Source organism: Ovis aries, chromosome 4 (genome assembly GCF_016772045.2).
Source record: "Ovis aries strain OAR_USU_Benz2616 breed Rambouillet chromosome 4, ARS-UI_Ramb_v3.0, whole genome shotgun sequence".
NCBI classification, from domain to species: Eukaryota; Metazoa; Chordata; class Mammalia; order Artiodactyla; family Bovidae; genus Ovis; species Ovis aries.
The window spans coordinates 82430300-82457569 of record NC_056057.1 but is presented as its reverse complement, the minus strand read 5'-3'; the positions used below and the strand labels follow the sequence as shown (position 1 = coordinate 82457569).

The 27270-nt window shown below is 38.2% G+C and overlaps 1 protein-coding gene across 2 annotated transcripts in view; it reads left to right on the top strand.

Moving 5' to 3' along the window:
* The window catches only part of SUGCT (succinyl-CoA:glutarate-CoA transferase), a 762875-nt gene that overhangs the window by 122984 nt on the left and 612621 nt on the right, over positions 1-27270 (top strand). For both annotated transcript variants that reach the window (XM_042249226.1, XM_004008000.5), the window contains one exon: positions 26375-26470. In XM_042249226.1, the coding sequence (XP_042105160.1) occupies positions 26375-26470 (96 nt within the window). The remainder of the gene's footprint in view (positions 1-26374; positions 26471-27270) is intronic.

Sequence of the window (27270 nt, the reverse complement as noted above, 5' to 3'; positions counted from 1 at the left end):
AACCAAAACATAAAGCAGAAGCAATATTGTAACAAATTCAATCAAGACTTTGAGAATGGTCCACATTAAAAAAAAAAATCTTTAAAAAAATGACTTTTGAGATGGGGAGATTATCTTGGATTATCTCCCTAGGCTCAATGTAATTACAAGGTTTTTTTATTAAGAGGGAGGCAGGAAGATCAGAGTTAGTAGTTTAAGATCTGACAATGGCAGTAAGTGGTAGAATGTTGTGTGGGGCCATTTTTAACAGTAGCAGTAGGAAACCAGTTCACCGCTCTAGCAGGTAGATGTGGCTACAGAAAATTTTGGTTTTATATACAAATTTTAGTTAATATTAAAAAAATCTTGAGTTCTATATGAGTAAAGGGCCATATTAATTCTGATTCAAGTTTTACATCAATGATTAATTCAGCAATTTTAGTTTTTTGGTGTATTTTCATAGGGGCAGAGGATTAAAACATTGCTGTTTTAATTGCTGAGAGACAACTGCCAGAAATTTTGGGGTTGCTCTAGAATCCATATATTTATCTCTAAAATTACAAGAATACTCTTCTTCTTGGTGGGATAGTTTGTTTTCAGTTCAGTCCATTCCTCCTGAAGCTGAACCACACTTACAGGGTGGGTGATAAAACAGATACATTCTGAGGTTTTATCTCAAGGAAGCTGCAGAAACAAAGCATGGTTTGAAATCATGTAAACCATTGAATCTTCCGAAATGATGACTTCCTTTCCACTAAATTGCTCTGTAATTCTTTTATATTTTTGATTCTATTGACCTCAAGCCAGGCTGCAATAGTAAGATGAGTACATTCTCCTTTGGCCTTTTGTTCACTCTATAAGTGCAGTTTGAGTCTGAAATTTGTAATTCTTTGAGTAAATACATGCTTTTAAAATTCTGTAACTGTAGTTTCAAGTCCATTGTACTAAGGTATGTTACTCTCTTGTAAGCCACTGAGGGAAAACAAAGTACGTAGTTCAGTCTTTTAACTACAAAAGGCCTTGACTTGAGAAAGTAGCTTGTTGAATCATTGTATTTCTCTGAAATTGATACCTTATTGAAAATCTCCTTCATAGCTTATAAATATACTTAAATTGTTGCAGATTGATTTATAATAGTATGAAATAGTTGCACAATATCGGTCACTGCCTCCATCATATGTAATAAAACTGATTTGTAGTATTTAGAGCATAAGTTTTCTGTCAATGAAGCCTGGACTTAATAAGTATCCTTGTTTGACTCACATTAATTATTGAAAAACTTCCTCCTCTTTTTAATCTGTTGTCATGTTGGTAATGAGGACTTTTCTGTGTTTAACTTACACTTAACATTATTTTTTATGGCAGCGTATGAAGTCTTTTTTGTTGCCACAATAACTAACTGGGTATTAAACATTTTTGCTGTTGTTGTTCTTATTCTTGTTAAAAATTTCAACTTGAGTAGTGTTTGACACTCATAAAGACTGAATTTGAAAATCCCACAGACAGAGAAGCCTGGCAAGCTACAGTCCATGGGGTCACAAGAGTCAGACAGAACTCAGTGACTAAACCACCACCACCACCAAGCTGCATGTTGAGGCTTTGGTTTATAACACACTGATGCTTCAACTTGGCTGTACTTTGGAATCATCTGGAAAGTTTCAAAAACTCTTGCCTTTGTCCACCCTAAGAGATTCTGGTTTAATTAGTATGAGGCATGGCCTGGGCACTGGGATTTTTAAAAGCTCTTTAGATCATGCTAGTGTGCAAAAGAGTCTGAGAATTGCTCTTGCATAAAATGATTTCCAAACTTAACGGTGTTTGAAAGTCACCTACACCGTGCTTTTTAAATGTGCTTTTTTGAGCAGTTTTAGGTTTGCAACAACATTGAGAGGAATGTACAGAGATTCGTCATATATTCCCTGCCCACACTCACTGGAGTGTATCATCATTCATCAGAATGGTACTTTTTTTAAACCAGGAGTTAACCTACACTGACACATCATAATCTCCCATAGTTTACCTTAGGGTAAAGCCCATAGTTTACCTTAGGGTTCACTCTTTGTGTTGTGCCTTCTATGGGTTTGCATAAAAATGTAATGACATATACCCATCATTATAGAATCATGCAGAATATTTTCAATGCCCTAAAAATTCTCTGTGCTTATCAGTTAATTTCCTGTCTCCCCCACTCTGGCAATCAGTGATCTTTTTATTGTCTCCAAAGTTTTGCCTTTTCCAAAATGTCACGTAATTAGAATCATACACTATGTAGCCTTTTAAAATTGGCTTCTTTCACTCATTGATATGCGTTTAAATTTCCTCCATGTCTTTTCATGACTTGATAACGCATTGCTTTTTAGTGCTGTATAGTATTCCGTTGCCTGTATGTACCAAGTTTTCGCAACTATGAAAAAAAAGCTACTGTAAATATCCATGTGTAGGTTTTTGAATGGCCCAGTTTTCAACTTCTTTTGGGTAAATACCAATAGTGCAATTTCGAGATCATATGGTAAGATTATATTTAGTATTGTAAGAAACCACTGAACTGTCTTCCAAATGGCTGTACCATTTTGTATTCCAGCCAGCAGTGAATGAGAGTTCCTGTTGTTCTATTTGATCACCAGCACTTGGAATTGTCTGTGTTCTGTTTTTCGGCAATTCTAATAGGTGTGTAAGTGTCCAGGGAGCTTTGGGAAAAAAAACAGATTTCTGGGTCTCACATTCAGTTGTTCAGATCCAGCGGGTCTGGGGCAGGATTCAAGAGCCTGACAGTTTGAGGCAGCATCCCAGGTGACTCTGATGTAGTAGAACCCGTGGGTCACATTTGAAAAGAAGGTGTGTTTTAGAGTAAACCTGTATCTCTGTCACATATCATCTTGATACTCTTAAAGTTAAATGGCATTAAAGTTCCCCCCAAATTTTTTTTCAAGACTCAAGTCATATTTGAAGCAACTTTCTTGGCTGGTTCCTGTGGGTTTAGTTATGGATGTCACTGTACTTGAAGTTTTAGCTTTATGAACTCTCAAGGGGCCTTTAGCTTGTCAGGAAACTAACAGAGCAAAGAATGGTTTACAAAGAACTTTATAGCCTTAAATGACTATATGGCCCATTGAACACAGCTTTAACAATGATGATATGGATTAACTGCAAATCAGCAGCTGATTTGTCGGTGGACTTGCAATTTCTAAGACTGTGTGAACTCACCATCCTGAACCTTTGAAGGGAAACAGCTGCAAAAGACGGATGTTTCATAGGGCCACAGATGTGAACCTCAAGACTCCGTTTCTCACATACTGGTGATCAGAGTTAACATATTTGTCTTTTTAATCATGCTTACTCCCATAGACATGTTGTTAATCATGGCATTTTAAAAAGGAAAGAATTTAAAAGTTGGCTTAGCTGCTAATTGGAAAATATACTTTACAAAACAATTAGATTTGTAAGTAGTTCTGTGAAGGGTATTTATTAATTTAAGCAAAAGCTGTGTTTTCTTATTGTAAAAATATCAATCACACGATTGAAATATATAAATAGAGACAAACGTCTTATTGTTCATTGTTTCTTCCTGATGATTATAGTCGAGTGGAGCACAGGACTTTTCTATACTTTTAACAAAAGAAATGCATGTCTGGGGGAGAAAATGCCAAAGATACACAAATGTGTAACTTTGAACTAAAACTTTTTTTGTCATTCCACTCCTTAGCAATAACTATGATTCGGCGTTTGGTGAATATTTCAGAAAAAAATAGAAGAACTCACTTGATGTGTCAGTGTAGGTTCATCAGTTGTAACAAAGGTACTACTCTGGTAGGGGAAGTTTTTAGTTGGGGAGGCTGTGTATAATGTGGGGTAGGAGATATATAGGAAATCTCTGTACCCTCTGCACAATATTCCTGTGAACCTAAGACTGCTCCAACAAATAAAGTCTAGTAAAAACAAAAAACAACCCCCCCCATACAAACAGTAACAACGACAACAAACAACTCATGGATGAGACTTTCTTATATGAAATTATTTTGTCTTAATGGTATAATCAACATAATATGGTTTGGGATGAAAACTAGACTTAAGAAATGAGTTTTCATAATGTACACATTGTGCTTGCTTGGCTTCCCTCCTCTCACCCCCACTTTCCTTCTCCACCTGTGCCTCATTGCTGCGTCTGTTTCTTTTTGGAGGTTCCATAGTGCAGGTACCACTGGTAAGGGATCTGCCTGCAATTTCCTTTGCTATTTGGAGCAGGTGTTTTCAGCCCTCCTCTCTGGCTACCCACTGAACAGAATTGAGAGTCCAGAAATAAATCCTTATATTTATAGTAGACAGAAGTAGCGAGGCAATTCATTACGGGAAAAATTGTTTAACAAATGGTGTTGGGAAAGTGATGTCCACATGCAAAAGGGTGAACTGAGGTGCTTACCTACCATCATACACAAAAATTCAGTAAAAACGTATCAAACAAACTTTAAGAAGAAAACACAGAACTCCTTTGAGACTGTGGGTTAGGCCAAGATTTTGTAAATAATACCAGAAGAATGGTACATAAAATTTTTAAGTTGGTAAACAGGACCTCATTAGAATTCAAAACTTTTGTGCTTCAGAGGACAGAATTAAATGAAAAGAGAGACTAGAAGATTGCATCACATATCTAATAAGGGACTTGTATCCAGATTTTAAAAGAACTCTAATCATTCAGTAGGACAACCCAGTTAGAACATGGGCAGAAGATGTGAATAGACATTTCACTAAAGAAGATACACAAATAGCTAATAAGTACGTGAAAAGATCAACCTCATTAGTCATTAGGGATAAAAACAATTGAGATATCACTTCACACTCATCAGAAAAAGTATAATTAAGACTTCCTAATTTATTCACAAATAACAAATATTGGTGAGAATATGGAGAAATTGGAGCCCTCATACACTGATATCAATTAATGTACAAAGGTGCAGACACCTTGGAAAACTTGACAACTTTGTAAAAGTAAATTAACTATGCCCCAGCACTTCCAACTATTCATTTCTTCCCAAGAGAAAATGCATGTTCACACCAAAACATGCACGCAAATGTTCATTAATTATAGCCCCAAACTGGAAACATTCTAAATGTCTGTTAACTGCTCAGTGGATAGATAAAAATGTTATAGAGTGGCAAACCACCACTAATAAAAAAGAAGTGAACTGAAACATACAACATGGATGAACTTCAAAACATGTTAATGAAAGAAGCCAGACGTGAGACACTACACGTATTTCATTTCTGCTGCTGCTGCTAAGTCGCTTCAGTCGTGTCCGACTCTGTGCGACCCCATAGACGGCAGCCCACTGGGGTCCCCCATCCCTGGGATTCTCCAGGCAAGAACACTGGAGTGGGTTGCTATTTCCTTCTCCAATGCATGAAAGTGAAAAGTGAAAGTGAAGTTGCCCAGTCGTGTCTGACTCTTAGCGACCCCATGGACTGCAGCCTACCAGGTTCCTCCGTCCATGGGATTTTCCAGGCAAGAATACTGGAGTGGGGTGGCATTGCCTTCTAGGAGATGCCTAAAAAAGGCAAAGTTATGAAGACAGAAGTAGATTAATGGTTGCCTGGCCAGTGGGAATGCAAATTAATTGTAAATGATCACAAAGGTACCTGTTAGAATGGAAAATATTCTAAAACTGGTTTATGGTCATAATGGCTCCTTTTGGTAAATTTACCAAAAATCTTTACCCTTGAAATGGGAAAATTCCATATGTAAAATATACCTGAATGAAGCTGTTTACAGAAATAAAACTTGTGCAGTGCAACCAAACTAGGCTTTACAGGAAAATTTGTAACTAAATTCTTGTAATAGAGGAACAGCTAAAAATTAATTGAGCAGTGTTTACTATTCCATAAAAGAAGAGTAAGCACAAATATCAAAAGACTCAAAATATCAACAGAATGAAAGTCAGTATTTTGAAAGATAAATAAAATGAAGGAAAGCATTCAGGGAGCACACACAAAAAAGCATGAATTTGCAAAAAGAAGGAATTAAAAGGTTTAGACGATAGTATGAATAATACTTGCCAATAACTTGGTTGGATGGCATCACTGACTCAATGGACATGAATTTGAGGAAACCTGGAGATAGTGCTGGACAGAGAAGCCTGGCGTGTTGCAATTCATGGGGTCACAAAGAGTCAGACACACCTAGCGACTGAACAGCAACACTGGCTACTTCTGAACTCCATACTCCACTAACTGAAAGGTTAATTAGGAAACACTGAAGTACCCTATATGGTGCCAATGTTTTGTCCTCACTGGGTGAATTAAATGGTATTCACGAAATATTTTGAATGATTGCTTGGCAGAAATGAAATACTAAATTTTCAGCAAGCAAGCTTTCTTACCCTCGAGTTAATAGTTTGGGACTATCTTTTCTAAGTCATATGTTTCATTATGAAATAATGGAGAGGAAATTTAAATGTAAGGGTAATGTGGGAAAAGTTGTAGTAAAAATAAAAGATTATTACTAATCTAAGTTTGCTTTTTTATGTGAAAATTCTGTATTTGTTATGGAAAAGATTATGAAAACTTGCAGAAGAGGATATACACGTGGTTCACCTCTCTGTCACTGGATGGCACTATGGGCTCATGAGAGGCACTAAAAGCAGGATGTCTTGGGTGGTTAAATATTGTGCTCACATCTTTCTGTAGAAGGCTTTTTATATTCATCCTAATGTTTGTAATTGTATTTGTTATCTGTTGCCAAGTACACATTAAAATTTATATTGTGTTTATTAGGTAGGACATTTTAATCTACATGCAAAATATATATTTTTCTCTATAAGATAGAACCTCAAGTTTTTAAAAACTTAATTTTAACCTTATTGTTGGATTAATTTCTTTCCATTTGGTAACCTTCCTTTTCAGGCTTCTGGAGTGGTGGTTAGGAACATAGGCTTGAGCCAGACTCCTGGGTTTAAGTCCTCAATATGCCACTAAGTAGCTGAGGTCTTTGAGCAAGTCTTGAAACAGGGTCTCGCCTTAGTTCTCTTCTTCATTAAATGGGGACAACAGCAATGTTTGCCTCCTGAATTGCTATGGAGATTAAAATGTGTTTATATATATACAGTGTTGACAGCAGTCCTCACTACATAGTCAGCACTAATAAGTGTTAGCTTTTATTATTATTATTACCATTGTCTCCATGCATGCTAAGTCACTTCAGTCATGTCTGACTCTGGGTGACCCTATGGACTGTAGCCTTCCAGGCTTCCCTGTCCATTGGATTCTTCAGGCAAGAATACTGGAGTGGATTGCCATGCCCTCCTCCAGGGGATCTTCCCGACCCAGGGATTGAACCTGAGTCTCTTATGTCTCCTGCATTGGCAGGTGGGTTCTTTACCACAAGAGCCATCTGGGAAGTCCAATCTCTTCAGCACACTCTTACTTTATTATCAATACTACATCCCTTAACCCTTTATATACTGACAGAGAAGTGTATTGGTTGCCTTAAGAATGATATTTTTTTGCCCAAGTCTTTTGATGACCTCTTGCAGTTATTTAGAATGTAAACAGTAAAAAATGAAAGTCTTACTTAGCTACTGCTTTTCTTGATGTTTTTAATTTAATTTTTATTTTATATTAGATATAGTTGATTTACAATGTGTTAGTTTCAGGTGTACAGCAAAATGATTCAGTTATACCTATGCACATATTCATTCTTTTCCAGATTCTAAGTTGAAGGAATACGCGTGTTAATGTGTCTCAACCAAAATTAGGATAAAAGTACTGATGACATTGTGAGTGCATGTTCAGTGTCTTCAGCTGTGTTTAGCTGTTTGCGATTCCATAGACTGTGTAGCCTGTCGGGCTCCTCTGTCCATGGGATTCTTCTAAGAATACTGGAGTGGGTTGCCATGCCCTCCTCTAGGGAACCTTCCTGACCCAGGGATCGAAACTGCATCTCTTGTGTCTCCTGCATTGTTGGCGGATTCTTTACCCACTGAGCCACCTAGGAAGCCCCACTGATGGCATCATATTGTGTGTTCAGTCACTCAGTTGTGTCCAACTCTTTGTGACCCTATGGATTGTGTGGGCTGCCAGTCTTCTCTGTTCATGAGATTTTCCAGGCAAGAATACTGGAGTGGGTTGCTATGTCCTCCTTCAGGGGATTTTCCCAACCCAAGGATTGAACCTGCATCTCCCGCATCTCCAGCATTGTAGGTGGATTCTTTCACCATTGAGCCTAAATATGGGAGTAAGGCTCTAGGATGCTGGCTGGTGCTTTAGACTAGGAGAAGAACTGATATAGCTTGTTACAAGTCTGGGAGATTTACTTCTTTGCTGGTCAACTGTATTACAAACCTGAAAATTTCAATTCTCCCAAAAGAACTCACTTTTTTGTGAGGTAAGTGAAGTAGAGGCTTTTAGCGTTAAATTGGTAAAAATTAATACACTGAAACAAAGCTCGACATAAATCAGTGCAGCTGGTGCTTTACTAAATGAAGGTAAAACTCTTGTTCTTTTTGCTGTTGTTTTCCTATTTTTTTTGGTACTACCACAAACTCTTCTTGACTTTATTTTGATCATTTCCTGAACTTTCCTGTGTTCACTCTTGAATGTCTTATGTGTATCAGAGTGTATGGAGGCAAAATTTTATCAAGAGCATCAATAATAACAGTATTTGGATTCTACCCCCCCAAATTTATATGAAGAGCAAACTAAAAGGACATGGGACAGTTGCTTTCCTCGTTCTCTTTTAGAAACTTCATTCCTTTCTCTGATGTTACCTCAAAACATGCTTTATGTCCTTTTAGTTTTTCTTTTCTTTCCTTTCTCCCTCTTTCCCTTTTCTCTGTTTTTTTTTTCTATTTATTTAATTTCCTTGTTTTCTTGCTGCTATGAAAATGATCTTATTATAATTTGGGGGCTAGCATAGAAGGCCAAACACTTGTTCATTTTGAGCATCTGAAAAAAAAGGCAAGATCAGTAAGCAAGCTAAAGTAGGTCTGGGGCTGAGACTGAAAACAAATTTAGTGGTAGATAGGAGAGGAAAGATAATTTTAGAGGCAGTGTGTTGAGACAGAGACTCCTGACAAATGCTCATATTGCCCTTCTCTTGGTGGTGATTACTGTTAGGAGACCATCCAGAAATGCAAAAGCTGTTGATGGGAACTGTTTCAGGAACTCCCATTGGTCTGCGTTCTTTCCCTAATTTTGTCTTTTATTTTTGTTTTCGGGACCTTGGAAAGTGGTTTTGAGAAAATGCTTTTCTTCGAGCGGGTAGGACTGTCATACTTATGCCCCAAGGGAAGGGAGTGATAAATGAAAGCATTATTGTCTTTGGAAGCACAGACCTACATATTAGGGCAGGCTAAGCAATAGTCATCTGTGTATGAACCCACGTAATGTGACATGAAAGGGAATTTTCGTGACCGCTATTATATCTGGTTTCATGTTCAGACATTCTTATTGACAGAGTCATTTAATCAGTGGTTTGTCTTGTGTAAGAATTTTTCTGCCCAGGTTTTCAAGATTTCTGTCAAATATCCATATAAGGTCTTCAGACAAATCAAAAAGCCTTCATACTTTTGACAATGATGATTTTTACCTCTAGAAATAAAAGTTCTCAGTTTTTCATATTTTGTTTCTTGAGAATATACAATTAAATAATATTCTTATCTTTTAAAAATATTCATTTTGCTAACTGCTCAATTTATGACTTGAAATCTGTTACAGTGTTCTTTTTTACTTAAGTAACACAATGATTAGAAAAGGGAATAAAAGAAACCTAAAGATGGTATTTCAGTTTGTTCAACAGTGTTCAATTTATGCCTGCTCTTTGTTTTTAATTATCAAGCGAGCACAGTGGCTTGGGTTTTTTTCTTTGCTATCCTAAGGGTCTTTTTTTTTTTTTTTCCTTTTTGAGAAGAGTATGACTGTAAACCAAGAGTTGCAAAATCAAATGCTGAAATATGCCAGCCAGATAATTAAAATAAGTGAACTCAGCCAAACAAAAGACAATAGGCAATAGTGGTAGATATGGACTAAAGAGCCCACATCCTATCTGAGGGCATAATCACTACTCAGTCCAGCCAGTTGCTGTCATGTGAAATTGCAGTCCCACATATAGAGTGTGCTTGTAATGTTTAACTGGATTTCTCAGCTCTGTGATGACCTAGAGGGATGGGATTTAGTGGGAGGGGTGTGTGGCACGTGGGTGGTGGGCAGTAGGGCCTTAAGAGGGAAGATATATGTATACTTATACCTGATTCACATTGTTGTACAGCAGAAACACAACACTGTAAAGCAATTATACTCCAACTAGAAAAATTAAAAAAAGCTGTGATCTGTAGAACTTGCCAATTCTCATAGTGTAAATATTCCTACATAGCTCATTTGAAGTCTCTAATGTGATCATTACTGAACATGTTTGAAAGATGGCTCTCATGAGCCAGGATTAGCCTTCTCTATCACACGGCTAGCCCAGAGTAGCAAAATTTGCATTTTTTTGAAGTAAGAAATCTGAATTTTTATATACAGTTTTCAATTTTTGAAATATTAGGTTGGCCTAAAAGTTCCCAAATGAACTTTTCGGTCAACCCAATACTGTGTAAGCCAAGCAAAATACATTAATGCAATGAATCATGCTCATTGAACTGCCAATCTACAACCTCTGGAGGTAAACTGGTAATACTTGTCTTAGAAATCTTATTAGAAATGACGAGACGAAAACTGAGGAGCATACACTTGCGTGACATCTACATTAAAGCCCCCTCGGTGTGTCACAAATTTTGCTACTCTAGAGTCAAATCACAGATGCTTTTTTGGTATTCTAAACCAATAGAGTTTTCACGTGTGTTTAAAATTTGTGGAAAAGTGAAAAATTTGCAGTTTAGAAATTCTTCTTTGATTAATAAAAACAATAAATATACTTGGAATTTCTAAAGCTGACTGACCTGGTTTGCCATCTGTGGGAGCAGCTTTTCCTAGATAGATTATTTATATCAGTAAACTATGAAAAACATTAATTAATCAAAATTACTAAATTATGTCATAAAACCCCAAGTTTGCTGTTTAGCCTATATTTTCATGGATAATATATTTCTTTAAATGATAATTTTCATTATTCCTACCTTTGAGTATTTTCAAAGCACTTTCACAACATTGTTCTGAAGTCACAAACAGGGCTATGAGGAGGTTAGTGATGTCTCGCAAACTTGACTGAGAGCTTTGTAGTAAGGGGCTAAGCTGAGACTGAGACTCAGGCCTGTTGACTCAAGATCCAAATTTCTTTCTACCAGACTGCTGAGAATGTCAAAAAGATCCAAAGAGTATGCCCTCTTCACAACTGTCTAGCCCTCCAATTGTGGTTAAGAGTAGGTGGAGGATGTGGCTAGTAGAATGATCATTGTCTGATGAATATGAGAATTGACACAACAAAGCAGAGTGACTCCTTAAGGGCTCTATCATATTACAGCCTTCTAGCATATAAAAACATATTTGTGGATATGTTAGAATGCAGATCATATGCAAATGTGCTGAATTAGGGACATATGAGAATATGGATACATGATACAGTGTGTCATCAAAGGCCGCTTATGTCGGTATACCTTTGAGGTCTTTTAGAGGTGATGTTGAAAAGCCCAAACTCGTCTACAATTTGCAGCTTAGATCTTAAAAGCCATCCAGCCTGGGCCATGTGGTGCATTGTTGATAAGTTCTGACTGTGACATAAACTAGTGAGGTTCTGAAATCAGTTGACTTGATTTTACTCTCTGGTGAGATGTATTAGAACAGTGGAGAAATTGGCCAAGTGTTGTGTAAATATAGTGAAATATTCTCATTGTTTCTGTTCCTGTGAAGTGACTCCCAAATTAGTAAAGATGACTGTTATATTTGCCAAAACATTTGTGTGTGTTGGTGGGAGGAGGGGGCGAGAAAGTGTGAAAAGAATGTGTTTGTCATGCAAACTCCACTTTGAGCTAAGTCCCCTAGGCCTGCTTCCAATCACATTGCCGCCCCTAAACTCCTCGCATCACTGGGAAGTGTGTTCACCTTGTGTCTTCTCACTAGACCCTGTTCCATGAAGGCAGAGAATCCATTTCTTTTCACCACTATATTCCCAGCATCTTGCACACTGCCTAAACAAAGTAATCACTCAATAAATATTTGCTGCATGAAAAAATAAAATGTAAATACAAACTTTCAAATAAACAGAATTAGTATATAAAGCCTAGAATGTGCTTTCTTTATTTGGCTATTCTTAGAGTTTTCTTTTTTCATCACTGAGTTGGTTTTTGTTAATGAACATGGCAGTCCTTGGCACTGTGTATCTGTATTCATTGCCTGCATTTTTTGCTTGAAGTGCAGTGACATAATACATATTTTACCTGCTGAATCATCTGATCACTGACATGATTTCTTGTCCTAATCCACACCTGGCTTTGCGCCTTTCCCCAGAACTCCCATGAGGTCACTTTCAGACGAGTCACCAGTAAAGAACTTAATTATGTACTGCATTCTAGAGAGTACCCCCCTCCCTTGTTATTCTGGGAACCATTCCACAGGAGCTCAGGAAAGCAATGTAATATGACATGGCCAGACAGAAATCATCATCACATTCACCTTTACAGGCTTGGATTTTAGTCACTTAGAATGATCAGATGTAGGCAGAGTGTGTAAGTTAGTTAATTTTGTTCTCATGCCAGGGCTTGGTTTATAAGCTGTTGTTATATTCAGGGTTGTTTTATGTAGTTCTGTGACTTAAAGTTTCTAGGAAAATGCCTCCGTTGATTATAAAATCTTTCTCCCATGAACTTTGGAAAATGCCTGAAATTCCACCAAGAGAGATTCATTCTTTAGTGCCAAGGCTTTTGGTCCTTCATTAATTTTCTATAAAAGTCAATATACCCCAGAAAAGGTAGCATCATAAACAGTCTTCATTTGACACCATTTTTGGTGATTTGGCTATGCATTCCAGCTATTGTTCATCTCTTTTTTTCACAGCCAAACAATATATTATTCGTATTTGAGGTTTTTGCTTCCTACCTCATTTTCTTAACCCTTTGCATTTCATTGTCCTCTCCACTTCCTCTACTGATACTGCCTTTAATGGCTCATTTCCTTTTTTTTTTTTTACCTTTAGAAAGATGATAAAGATAACCCTGTATGCGAGACAGCAAAAGAGACACAGATGTATAGAACAGTCTTTTGGACTCTGTGGGAGAGGGAAAGGGTGGGATGATTTGGGAGAATGGCATTGAAACATGTATAACATCATATAAGAAACAGATCGCCAGTCTAGGTTCGATGCAGGATACAGGATGCTTGGGGCTGGTGCACTGGGATGACCCAGAGAAATGATATGGGGAGGGAAGTGGGAGGGGGAATCAGGATTGGGAACACGTGTACACCCGTGGCAGATTCATGTTAATGTATGGCAAAACCAATACAGTATTGTAAAGTAAAATAAAAAAAGTAAAAATAAATTAAGTTCTAGGGAGTATATAAAAATATGAGAAAATTCTTGTTAAGTATAAAAATCAGGATATAAAATTAAGTATAGTCCCAAGGATATGTAGTCCTTTCCATTTGCTGGATATGAGAAAATCTCATTTCTTAGAAGAAAATGCAAAAGGTTTGTCTTTTAATATTGAGATGAGGAAGGCTTTTAAAAAAATTGAGGTGTAGTTTATTTATAATATTAGCTTCAGGTGTATAGCATAGTGATTCAAAATTTTTATAGATTATATTCCATTTATAGTTATCATAAAATATTGCTGTATAATATATCCTGAAGCTTATTTATTTTATACTTAGTAGTTTGTTCTTATCTCCACACTTATCTTGCCTGTCACCCTTTCCTTCTCCTCACTCAGTTCAGTTCAGTCATTCAGTCGTGTCCGACTCTTTGCGACCCCAGGAACCGCAGAATGCCAGGCCTACCTGTCTATCACCAACTCCCGGAGTCCACCCAAACCCACGTCCATCGAGTCGGTGATGCCACTCAACCATCTCATCCTCTGTCATCCCCTTCTCCTCCTGCCCTCAATCTTTCTCAGCATCAGGGTCTTTTCAAATGAGTCAGCTCTTTGTGTCAGGTGGCCAAGGTATTGGAGTTTCAGCTTCAACATCAGTCCTTCCAATGAACACCCAGGACTGATCTCCTTTAGGATGGACTGGTTGGATCTCCTTGTAGTACAAGGAACTCTCAAGAGTCTTCTCCAACACCACAGTTGAAAAGCATCAGTTCTTTGGCACTCAGCTTTCTTTATAGTCCAACTCTCATATCCATACATGACCACTGGAAAAACCATAGCCTTGACTAGATGGACCTTTGTTGGCAAAGTAATGTCTCTGCTTTTCAGTATGCAATCTAGGTCGGTCATAACTTTCCTTCCAAGGAGTAAGCGTCTTTTAATTTCATGGCTGCAGTCACCATCTGCAGTGATTTTGGAGCCCAGAAAAATAAAGTCAACCACTGTTTCCACTGGTAACCACTGATTTGTTCTCTATATACCTGTATGTTTCCTTTTTGTTATATGCACTAGTTTGTTTTTTCTTAGATTCCACGTATAAGTAATAACATATAGTGTTTTCCTTTCTCTGTCTGACTTATTTCGCTAAGCCTAATACCCTCCAGGTTCCAAGGACAAAAGATCATCAGGACGTAAAAGCAGAGGTTATCAGAACTATAGGAAAAAAGTGACAAAATAGAAAATTGGAGAAGGGGAGTGTGTGTGCTCAGTCATGTCTGACTCTTTGAGACCCCATGGATTGTAGCCTGCCAGGCCTCTCTGTCCATGGACGTTTTCTGGCAAGAATACTGGAGTGGGTTGCCATTTCTTCCTTCAGGGGGTCTTCCCAACCCAGGAATTGAACCTGTTTCTCTTGCATCTCCTGCATTGGCAGGCAGATTCTTTACCACTGCGCCACCTGGGAGGCCCAACCGGAGAAGGTACTCTGAACTAACGTAACTAAATAAAGTGTATGGAGCTCTTCCCAAAATGAGCCACCACATTCTGTAGAGGAAACCTCTTGGGCTCCAGGGAGCAATGAAGGATATCTATAGGGTCAGTAGAGTCAACCTTTCTTCAACTTTAAACTCTGAACTGAACTGCCTAGTGTCCGTCTTAGAACTTGTTGGCTCCACCCCCCCCCCCCCCCCGCCCCCATTACTAACTCACCCTATACCCATTCCTAGGTCAATTCAGACTTAAGGGAGAAGTTATTTTGTGTCTCTAACCATCCATGGATCTTTTGCATAATCATATACTCATTTTTAGCTCAATAAGGTCTTGACCCCTGAAGCCTCCATTGTTGTTACTAAGCCACCTTTGTTGCTTTCCTCACCCTGAACATGAGGCCTCAGGCCATGGGATTGCTATCTAACAGCCTCTGTGTTTATCCACTTGATGAATGGTAAATAGGGTTGTAAAGAGTCAGACACAACTGAAACTACCGAGCAGGCATGCATGCATGTGTGCATGCACACGAAAGGATGTGTGCTCTGTGTGACTTCAGTATGCAGACGCAGGGTTTAGGGGAAGCAGCAAGCAGCCTGTCCTCCTCATCCTATGAAGATGCCTTCTATTGTTCTGCTTCTCTGGGGAGGTTGCAATCCAACTTCCCTCTATTTCACGTAAAGATTTCTTCTTCATTAAAATTCTCCTCCCAAATTAGAGGAAAACTTCCTTTATTTACCGATTTTACTATTAATGACTGAGTGTCTATAGTATGTCTCAGATGATGTTCCTGCTCCTAGGGAAAGAGCACTGAACACATTGGACAAGTTCTTTCCTTCCATAACCTTCCATTCTACTAATGGACAGAGATAGAGGGGAAATGACCTCTTCTGGGTGAGTTAGGGAAGACTTCACTGAGAGATGGGATTTGAAACCATAACCCCTTAAATTTGTATTTTCTTTCTTGTCCTCTTACATCTTGCTTAAGACTTCACACCTCCAATTATTTTTTTCTTGCATATTTGAATGAATTTCAGGGTTTTCCCCTCATCTTCAAAAATAAAACCTCTATCTTCCTGCTCACCTGCTTGAGCTACTGTCAAGTCTCCTTCACCCTTTGTGCAAGCTTCAAAAATATTCGTTCACCTTCCACATTCTTTTTGTTCATTCCTTAGCCCTTTTTAATTTGGCTTTCCCCCCACTACTTTATTGATGCTGCATTTTAATGAGCGTTTATCATTTCCTGGTAATCAAACTTTGTACCTTGTTTCATTTTTTATTTCCATTAATTAATTAATTAAAAAATCCAAGTACTTTTCTATCTAGGCTGTGATTTTGCACACAGTATTTCTTTCCTTTGGAAGGTCCTTTTCCTTGTGTTTGCATAGCTAAATTGTTGAAGGGTCAGCTCAAACATCACCTTTTATCCCTACTTGATTTTTTAAAAATAAAGTCTCTTGTAGAATAGATTATTTCTCTTGTGAATTATAGATTTTAACCATCTTGAGAGATGGAACTGTTTAATTGACTTTGGGATCTTCCACTGCACCTGAAAGTGCTTTGCATGTGATAAGTGCTTGTTAGATATTTGCTACAAGCCTGAAGGAAGCAAAAATCAAAAGTAATTTCATTCTTAGAACTTCTTTTAAAAACTAGTGTTTCAGAATAATGTATTATTTTATTCTAAAGACAGACATATTTTAAAGAACTAAGTCATTTAAAATGTCGACTCATGTTTGAAGATGTTTGAAACTGAAGACGTGCCATCTCAGGGATAAATACGTAAATCATGTCACTAAATGTTACTTTTCTACATTTTCACTTACTCTTCACATTTTTTTAGAGGTTCATAACCACTTTTTGAGTCAAATGATTGACTGGGTCAGTGGTTCATGGTAAGAAATATGTTTGATGTATTATCCTAAACATGCTTTTGAAATTCTGCCTCTCTTTGCTGTCTGGTCTTACCTTCTGGCACTCAATATCCAGTTTCCTCATATGTCTGATTTTCATTCAGATGGATTGGCAAAATTATTCTGAGTATAATGCAAATATGTTTTTCTTTTGAGTTCAGAATATAAAGTAAACATCAATATGATTTAACTATCATTAGTGATAATTCAGAGGAATGTGAAATGTGTGTGTTCCTTTCATTAAGTTAAATAGTTGCCATGAAGAGAAGGATATGATAATATGTTTTTCTTTGCTAAGTAAATAAAAGTAGAGATTTAAAATTTATATAACAGCTCCACTGGTTTTTGGTGTTTACAGGTAAAATGTTTATAGGTTGAAGTTTATTTCTAATTACATTGGAATAGAAGCCAAGACATAGTTTCAGCAGGGCAGAAAACTTTGAATGAGTACTACTTCAAATATTCTATAATAATTAAGTTCAGACTTAGCTGTAGATGTTTACATAATTTAAAAGGATGTTTAGTTATTATTATTTTTTTTTTGACAGGTAAAACAGTAAGATTAAACTTTTTAGGATCAAGGCCTCTCAGAAATCTTAAGGAGCCTGATTCTGTATGTAATTTAGTATAGAATGCCAGAATCCAGAGCAGTTGAGTTCAGGTCCTGGCTTATGTGTTTATTAAGTACACAACCTAGGTAAGATTATTAACCTACTCCATGCTTCAGGTTTCTCATTTGTAAAATGGGTTCATCAGAACATCTCACACATAAGAGTTCCCTGGTGGCCTAATGGTTAGGATTCCAGGCTTTCCCTGCCATGACCTGGGTTCAGTCCTCGATTGGGGAACTGAGATCCTGCAAGCCACTTGTTGTGGCCAAAAATAAATAAAAAGCCAACAAAACATCTCACTTATATCATTGCTGTGAGGATTAAATGAGGTATTTCATATAAAATGCTTAGAACAGTGCACAATTAGTGTTCAATAAGTATAGCTTTTATCATGAATAAATACTAGAAATGTAAAATGATAAATGTAGCATGAATAAGTAGAATTCTTTTTCTTCTTTCAACATGAGATAGTCAAAATACTTTCTGTACTTCCAAATGTTTTTCCTCCTTGGTCCTTAGTGGAAAGAAAAGCGGGTTAAATTCCGTAGGAAGTTTGTCATGTAAGAGAACGGCATTAGGATGAAAAAGAGCAATGTCAGGATCTCTTTCTGATGAGGGCTTTTTTTTGAATAAGTTTTCTTCCTAAATGATGTTTTCTCCATGAATGTTAGCTTCTTAATTTCTCTTTTAACATATTTCTCCCAGATAATCCTTTACAGTTAGTTAATGAGTAAGGCTGAGCAGAAGAACATGAAGAGAATTAATCGATTCAGTTAAGGATGTGCAACCTTAGCCAATGCAGAGGACAGCAGAGTGATTGTGGGGTTTCTAGTCTACTCCAGCAATTTGTGGGGCTTTTCAGGGAATATTGGAGAAGGAAGGCAATGGCACCCCACTCCAGTACTCTTGCCTGGAAAATCCCATGGATGGAGGAGCCTGGTAGGCTGCAGTCCATGGGGTCTTGAAGAGTCGGACACAACTGAGTGACTTCACTATCACTTTTCGCTTTCATGCATTGGAGAAAGAAATGGCAGTCCACTCCAGTGTTCTTGCCTGGAGAATCCCAGGGACAGCTGAGCCTGGTTGGCTGCCATCTGTGGGGTCGCACAGAGTCGGACACGACTGAAGCGACTTAGTAGCATCAGCAGCAGCAGCATCAGGGAATATTAAATGTGAAACCAAGGATATATATGCAGGACAGAGAGGTAACACTAAGGGCTGCTAGAGTGGGAGGGACTGGGAGCAGAAAGGTTAAACAGAGAGGAGGCGGTGGTATAGGGATGGCTTAGAGACTAGGGAATTTGAGTGTGAGTTGTAGTTTTGCTCTTTACCAACTCTGAGATCTAGAAAACATACTTAAGCTCCCTAGGCTTAGTTTTCTGATCTGTAAAAATGGACATTGTAATACCTACCTCATGTGAGATCATTTGGTTTCACTGATTGTCTCTGTATACTCCATATAAGAACCAGATTATCTAATTCTATAAATCAATGGCTTCCCATAACCCTTAGAATACTACTGCAGATCCTTACCAGGCCTGTAGGGACCCTTATGATCTGACCCTGGCATACCTCCCTGACCTCACCTTCCACTATTGCCTCTTTTACTTACCATGTTCCAGCTCCAGAGATGTTAATAACAGGGGAGCTGGGTGTGTTGTATATCTAAACTCTTCTGCTATCTTGGTATTTTTTCTAGAAATCTGAAACTATTCTGAAACAGTTTAGATGATTTGTGAACATTTCTTACATGGTGCTGTATTCTTCTGTTTTGTCATTTTAAGTGCCTCCTTTGTGTTTCATCACATATGGATGTCATAGTTTATTAAACCTATCTCTGATTTGGCGGTGTTTCAGTTGTAGCTAGTAGTTTGCACCCACATCTTTGACCATACCTTTGATTAGAGGAAGGGTTCTTTTGATATGGAGGCTTGTCTTCTTTCGTTTTATTTTATTTATGATTTCTTCTCTAATTTTTCTCTATATTTTATACTCTTGGGGAATGACTTTAATTTTCTTTTATTAATTTTTATTGAAGTATTTGTTGTTTTAGTCACTCAGTCAGGTCCAACTCTACATGCCCCCATGGATTGCAGCCTATCAGGCTCCTCTCTCCATGGGATTCCACAGGCAAGAATACTGTAATGAGTTGCCATTACAATGTTGTATTAGTTTCTACTGTACAGCAAAGTGAATCAGTTAAATGTTTACATATATGGGGGGTATGACTTTAAATACTATCTATGTGCTGATGATTCCAGCCCAAGTGATTGTCTCACAGGAATCTCCAGTTAAACATACTTAAAGGCAGACTCTTATTTTGTCTTCAACTTGTTCATCTGTCCAACTTCCTTATTTCTGCGAATGCCTTCAGAGCCTACCCAGATATTCAGCCAGAAATCTGGGAGTTACAGCTGGCTCCTACCTTACCATTCTATCTGCTATCCCCTTCCCATATACTTTTTCACATGTTCTGTCCCTTCAGATCCTAAAACATGTCTTAAATTCACTGTTTTTCATTTCCATTGCCACCAACCTAGTCTGAGCTATCAACAACTCATGCTAGACTCCTGCATGAACTGGTCCCCTTTCTTTCCTTTTTTCATGTCATTCTTTGGGTTTAATTACAAATGTAGTGGGAAGCCTGATGAGTTTTAATAAGAAGGATGGCATGATATGATTTGTGATTTTAAAATGATCCTCTGAAAGATGTGGAAATAACAACTCCTTACCCTGATCTGCAAGGACTGGCATTGTCTGGCTTCTCTAAACCTCTTCAATTTCATTTCTTTTCTCTTTCTTTTCATGCATTGTCTGGCTTCTCTAAACCTCTTCAATTTCATTTCTTTTCTCTTTCTTTTCATGCTTTGGTTATAGTGGTCACCTTCGGTTTTTGTTTTCTTCCTGTATGCCAGTCTCTTTCCTACCTTAGGGCTTTCACATGTTATTTTCTTTGTTTTTAGAGTTCTCCATCTTCTCTCCCCACGGCATTTCCTATGACTGTTTGTTTAGTTGTCTTCTTCATTATTCTTAACTCCAAAGAGGGCAGGACAACGTCTTTTTCATTTCCGTATGTATAACCAGTACCTAGCATAATGACTCACACAAAGCAACACTCAGTATGTATTGAATAAATAAACAGTAATTATTGTTTTCATTCATGCTTTAAAAATATTAGTGTGCAAGTTCTATTTTAGGTGCTATGAGTACATACAAAAGGTTTATAATACATAATTCTTACCCTGAAATAGTTTCCAATTTAAAAGAAGTGATTAATAATGTTGTAGAATGGAGATGGATGCTATCATTGGAGAAAAGTTCTAACACTCACCTACGTGACCTCAGATAAATTATTTACTTTCTCTGTCCCTTTATCTATCTATAATATGCAGAGGTTTGATTAGAGTTTCTTAAAGCTTTGGATCTCAGATATGTGTACAGTTAATGATATGTTGGTTGAATTTTTTCTTCCAGGCTCCATTTTGGTTCTTTAAGTCTGGCTGGAGTTGTGAAATTCCTTAGGTGATTGTGATGTACCACTAGGTTTCAGTTCAGTTCAGTCTCTTAGTTGTGTCTGACTCTTTGCGACCCCATGAATCGCAGCATGCCAGGCCTCCCTGTCCATCACCAACTCCCGGAGTTCACTCAAACTCACATCCATCGAGTCAGTGATGCTATCCAGCCATCTCATCCTCTGTCATCCCCTTCTCCTCCTGCCCCCAATCCCTCTCAGCATCAGAGTCTTTTCCAGTGAGTCAACTCTTTGCATGAGGTGGCCAAAGTACTGGAGTTTCAGCTTCAGCATCATTCCCTCCAAAGAAATCCCAGGGCTGATCTCAGGGACTACTGATTTAGGTCTGTCTAGCTTTATCATCTCATAGTTTTAATTGTAATATGTGGCAGACTATGAAAGCACATCAGGAGTCAGGCAAATTAAGATGTTGTATTTGTTCAGAGGCTTTCTTTTTTGGCTTGGGTGATGTGGGAACTTAGGGCTTTCCAGGTAGCACTAATGGTAAAGAACTCGCCTGCCAATGCAGGAGATGTAAGAGATCTCCTAAATTCCTGAGTCAGAAAGATCCCATGGGAGAGGGTATGGCAACCCACTCCCGTATTCTTTTCCAGAGAATCCCGTGGACTGAGGAGGCTGATGGGCTATAGTCCATAGGATAAGGTCAAAAAGAATCAGACATGACTAAAGCCTCTTAGCATGCACGCAGCACGTGGGAACTTAATGAAATAGTGTTGTCGAAATGGACTTGGAAGAGTGAATGCAGATTTCAGTAGATGCAGAAGTGATGCATGATTGGTGTGTAGTCTAGCTTAGTCAGAGGCCAGAATATATGGAAGGAAGCAGTGTGACAGGGAAGAGTCAATTTTGACTCCATGTTGGATCTGTTTCTTTGACTTTAACCATTGCTTTTCATTGCTTTTGTTATTATCATCCCACATAATTGCCTGCCTCAGGGGACCCTGCACCTCTGCCTGAATGTCAAACTAAAATGGCCTTGTTCAGCTCACAGGGAGGCAATCTGACTCTGTTGTTGTTGTTTAGTTGCTAAGTCATGTCCCACTCTTTTCTGACCCCATGGACAGTAGATTGCCAGGCTCCTTCTGTCCACGGAATTTTCCAGGCAAAAATACTGAAGTGGGTTGCCATTTCCTTCTCCCTGCCTACCTATGAATGGCTTCAGAAAAGAAGAAATGAACACATTCCCTCCTATTTTGCAAGATAAATGACCTTTTAACTTTATTTCCTCACCCTCTTCTATAAAAGAAATAGGCATCCAGACCCCAATATGGTGCTTATTTTGAGAAATTAGTCTGCCATCTTTGCAATTCACTGGCTTTCCAAATAGAGTTCAAATTCCTTGTCTCAACACATCATCTGTAGACTTACTGGCCTGCCATGCAATGAACAGAGTGAGCTTGGTACCAGCAGAGGGAAAAATTATCCCTTTTGATGCAATGGGGGTACACTTCTAATCTTGTTTTTCCTCTTTTACTTGTGATGCTTGGTTGTCTTTTTGGAGATGAAAGATTATATTGTTGCATTTTATCTTCATTTTGGTAGAAGTAAAATGAAGTGATGGACATCATGGGGCTGCTTTGGGAAATGGACATATTCTTCTTCAAACCTTCTGGGGCTGTGCCCTTTGAGATCCACACTGACCACCCCATTAGTTTTCTGGTTAAATGCAAGGAATAACAGGACCCATTATTTTATCTAAAATAATAATTTTGTTGTCAGAATGATTATTATTAAGCCAAAGTTGGCTGTTTTGTTTAGATGAAACCATATAAAGGCAACATTCTGAGTAAATTATATGGCATCCGCATGATGAAATAATGAGCCTAAGTTTAGGGGATGAAAATAATGATCTAATGCAATATTTAGAATGGGTATACAGTATGTAGTTATTAACCTAAAAGTCACATCCTGTATTCTTTTGATCTGTGGAAAATTTGTCATTAATTGCCAGGAACCCTCTGATTTTTTCATACATAATCACGTCATAGCTGTTGACTCTCTCCCCTTTCTCCTGCTTTAAAATATGTCTTTGTAAATAGTAGATTACTTTCAGATCTGGAATGCCCCTTTTAAACATTGGGTTGCTAAGTTTAGCCCTGTTGCTCTCTTTTTAAAAATAGAATTCCACCCCCCCCCACCCAGACTTCACCTCTGAGTTGTCACTAACAAATAATACTTTGTTTTTTGATGGCAGCTTATGTAAAATCTTATTTAACCTTCCTCCCTGGTGGGAACCTGCTAGTTTTGAAAAACTTCTTATTTTCATGAGCTACTGTTGTGTGGAGAAAATGAATATGATCTTCCACTTGGAAACAGTCTGTGAGATGAAGTCTGACCCTTCGTTCAAACTCACTCTCCTTGATGCTATTCTTATTAAACAGTTGTCAAAGACAGAAACACAGAAGTCAAAACTGAGAAGAAAGAATGAGGTAGTAAGGCAAGAAGTGAGGAAGCTAGGCTGACCTCTAGCCTGGCATCCAGCCCATGGTTATCCCTGGTAACTGTTTCAGAACAATCTAAGAACTTCACATTAACCTATGACCAACAGTACTGATGAACCTATTTTCTGATCAGGAATAGCGAGGTAGACGTAGAGAATGGACTTGTGCACACAGCGGGGGAAGGAGAGGGTGCAATGAATTGGGAAAGTAGCACTGACATTTATACACTGTCATGTGTAAAGTAGCTGGCTAGTGGGAGCTGCTGTATAGCATGGGGAGCTCAGCTTGGTGCTTGGTGATGACCTAAATGAGTGGGATAGGGGTGGATGGGAGGGAGGCTCAAAAGGGAGGGGATATGTGTATACTTATAGCTGATTCACGTTGTTGTATAGCAGAACCTAACACAACATTGTTAAGCAATTATCCTCCAATTAAAAAAAATAACAACAACAGCAATAACAAACACACAAACAAAAACCTTTGACTATCCAGTCAGCCCACAAGTTGATGCAGTCCTTTCTGTTGTTGGCCTATTGACTATCACTTGACTTTGAAATTAGAAAAGGGAAACTGGCAAGCCCTATGTGACTTTTTGCTTGCAGGGAATCACCTTTATTAATGTGAATTCTTGGCCTCTAGTGGCACCAGAGCTCCTTAGAGAGTGACTTTCACTAGACCTTTTGAAAGCAACAACACCTCCACTCCCCAACATAGCTACTATCAAAGAGGCACCTTTCCTACAGTAAAACTTCAAACTTGAGAAAATGTCCCCAATTTCAGGAAGAAACTTCATGGGAAAATGACTTCTGTTGTATCCCTGGTATCTTTTCTTATGCTACATTGTCAAGAAATATAATATAGTCAGAGATATAGACCTTGGGAACAAATTTAGACCGTTTACTAATTTGCAAATTGTGTTCTATGTTCACATTTCCTAGGGTGGCATTGTAAGGTTGTCTGTACTTCAGCCAGTCCATGGCGGGGTATTAGTTGCTTATGTATTATTTATACATTATTTGTTTGATACAGGAATTATGCCCTTTTTTTTAGACAAAAAAGTTTTGAAACTAGTTTGGGTCTAATGCCCAAGATTTTATAGAGAAAGTGTCTAAAGGTCAATGAGGTTAAATTATATACTTACAGTTGACAGAAATTAGGAACCATGAGTCTGGACTTCCCATCCAGTACATTTTTTACTACAAAATGTTGATTTGATTTTCCATTTTGAAAGACACAGAAGTGATCTGTGAAATGGTGATTAGCACCAGGCAGCCCCGGGCAGCCCTGGAATGCTCCATGGTTCAAATGCCCAAGACCAGATGGAGGTCCAGAAGTGGATGACTCAAAGTTTATTAGTTTTGCCACCTGGGCAGTACAGCCAAACCAGCTGCCACAAGGCAGTTCCAATTTCAGCAGATCAGTAAATGAACATAAAAGTGAGTGTAAATCCCAAGAAAAAAGTAAAGTAAAGGAGAATGACTGCTGCTGTTGCAAGGAGATTCATCTAGGCTGCTGCTGCTGCTAAGTCGCTTCAGTCGTGTCCGACTCTGTGAGACCCCATAAACGGCAGCCCACCAGGCTCCCCCGTCCCTGGGATTCTCCAGGCAAGAACACTAGAGTGGGTTGCCATGTCCTTCTCCAGTGCATGAAAGTGAAAAGCAAAAGTGAAGTCGCTCAGTTGTGTCCGACTCTTCGAGACCCCATGGACTACAGCCTACCAGGCTCCTCCATCCATGGAATTTTCCAGGCAAGAGTACTGGAGTGGGGTGCCATTGCCTTCTCTGCATCTAGGCTGAGCCCCCCATTTATAACTCTTGTAGGAGACACAGCTCCCAAGCCAGGTAGAGGGCAAGGACAGGTTGCAGAACCAAGCCCTGAAAAAAATCATTCCTTGAGTTGCTTCACAAGCCAGTCTCAATTTGGGATGTTTCTTTTGTTGGCTTGGTAGATTCCTGATCACATCTGATGATAATAGAATAAGAAAAGCCAGCCTATGCAATATCATGATGGTGCTATGAGGCCAGAAGCTTTTTTTCCTTCAAACTATGGAAAGTTGTTATTTGGTCACCTCTTTTCCATAGTTCTGGGCCCTTGCAGGCATGGGTAATCATTGGAACATAAGTCCTTTGTGGCCGGGCACCAGGAATCAAGTCATTATCCTTATATGGAATTCAATAATTACAGGTTTTCAATTTCTGTATATGAAATACTGTAAGAGTCAGAGGTTGACCCTACAGTTTTAGATGACCTTTTAAGAGATCTGTAGTTCTTGAAAGCCGAAACAAGTATAATAATGAGGATATGGGCCTAGGGCCATTTTGAAAGAAGTCCAATAATTTTTATTTGAGAATGATTAATTAATTAATTAAAAATGTTAAATAATCTTGATCCTCTGTGCCAGGAAGAATGCTTTGGGGAAAAGGAACAGAAAGCTTGACTGAACGACTTAACAAAATAGAGGTTTATTATTATTTTTTTTCTTGTTATGAGAAGTTTAGAGGGTTGTGGCACCTGATCAGTTCATTTGCCCAGTGATGATGCAGGCTCTTTGTGTGTCATCTTGATGGAAAGAAAAAGAGGAAAGTAATATACTAGCTGCTGATGTCTTTTGCAATGACTTTGATGCTGAAGGCTGGACCAGGGTTCCATCCACTGGGTCAGCTTCTGCCTTCAGATGATCTTTTCAGGAGCGGGTGTTTCTGTGTTTTTATTTCTCAGTTGACCATTACTCAGGACTTAGTCTCACGCAGTAATGTAATACTGCTCTGTTTTTCTTTGTGTGATGAAAGTGTGGTTGCCTGCATATTTTCTAACCAAGCAGAACAGTTTTCTCTTTCTGTTTTTTTTTCCTTTTACAATGACATGAAGTGAAATCAAATGAGAATGTTCCTATTATGACCTTTTATTTATAAATAGAAATAAACAAGCTTCTTCTTCTTTCTTTTCTTTTTTTTTTTCCTGGTAGGTGGCGTGTTTGACCCAGGTAGCTGCTAATTATCTTATTGGCCAAAAGGAAGCAAAAAGGTGGGGCACAGCTCATGGCAGTATTGTTCCTTACCAGGTAAGAAGACAACAATATAGAATCAGACTACTAGAATCTGCAGTTTTGTATGACATGAGTTTAATAAATGATTCCCTCTTTAAAAAAAAAAAACTTTCAGTGTATTCTGTCATATATCTTTGACTCTAACAAGGTTCTGTTGTTCACTTCAAATTCTGTGTTTTGCACATCTCTTCATCAGAAGATTAGTAACAGGACACTTAAATGGATCAAAAGAACTTGCTGAAAGTGAGTGACTTTTGGATTCATATGATGGTTTGCTTTTGTTTTTCACCAAAAAGAGGCACTGATTATAAAGCCTGGTCTGTTCATCATGTCAATTAAAAACCAAATGTTACCTACCCCAGCTGACAGTAATATTCTCACAGGCATGGAGAAAGACAAAAATTTGTGGGTGCCAGATCTTCAGTTTTTGAGCAAAGCAGATGGTTTAGGAACTGCTGTTCTTTATTAAGTGTCTAAACTTGTCCTCAGAAATTCTTGACTTTGGCTAGTGTGAATGAATATCTGAAGAAACCATGATCTTTCAAAAATAAAAACAAAAACTCGTGTTCAGCCTCTTCAACAGAGGACAATGTTGGAAACCAGGGTAATTCATTTCAAATGATGGATATTCAGGCTGCAGTTTTTGATACATATGGACAAAGTATCTTTGAGTTGCAAGGTTTTCTAGTAATTCCAAATCACAGCATATAAGGAGGTGTTCACCATATTCAAGTTTAAGGTGTATAGTCTACTTTTTGCTTATTTTAAAAGTTAGAATGTCTTTAAAAAAATGCTTTATATACACCTCAGTATCC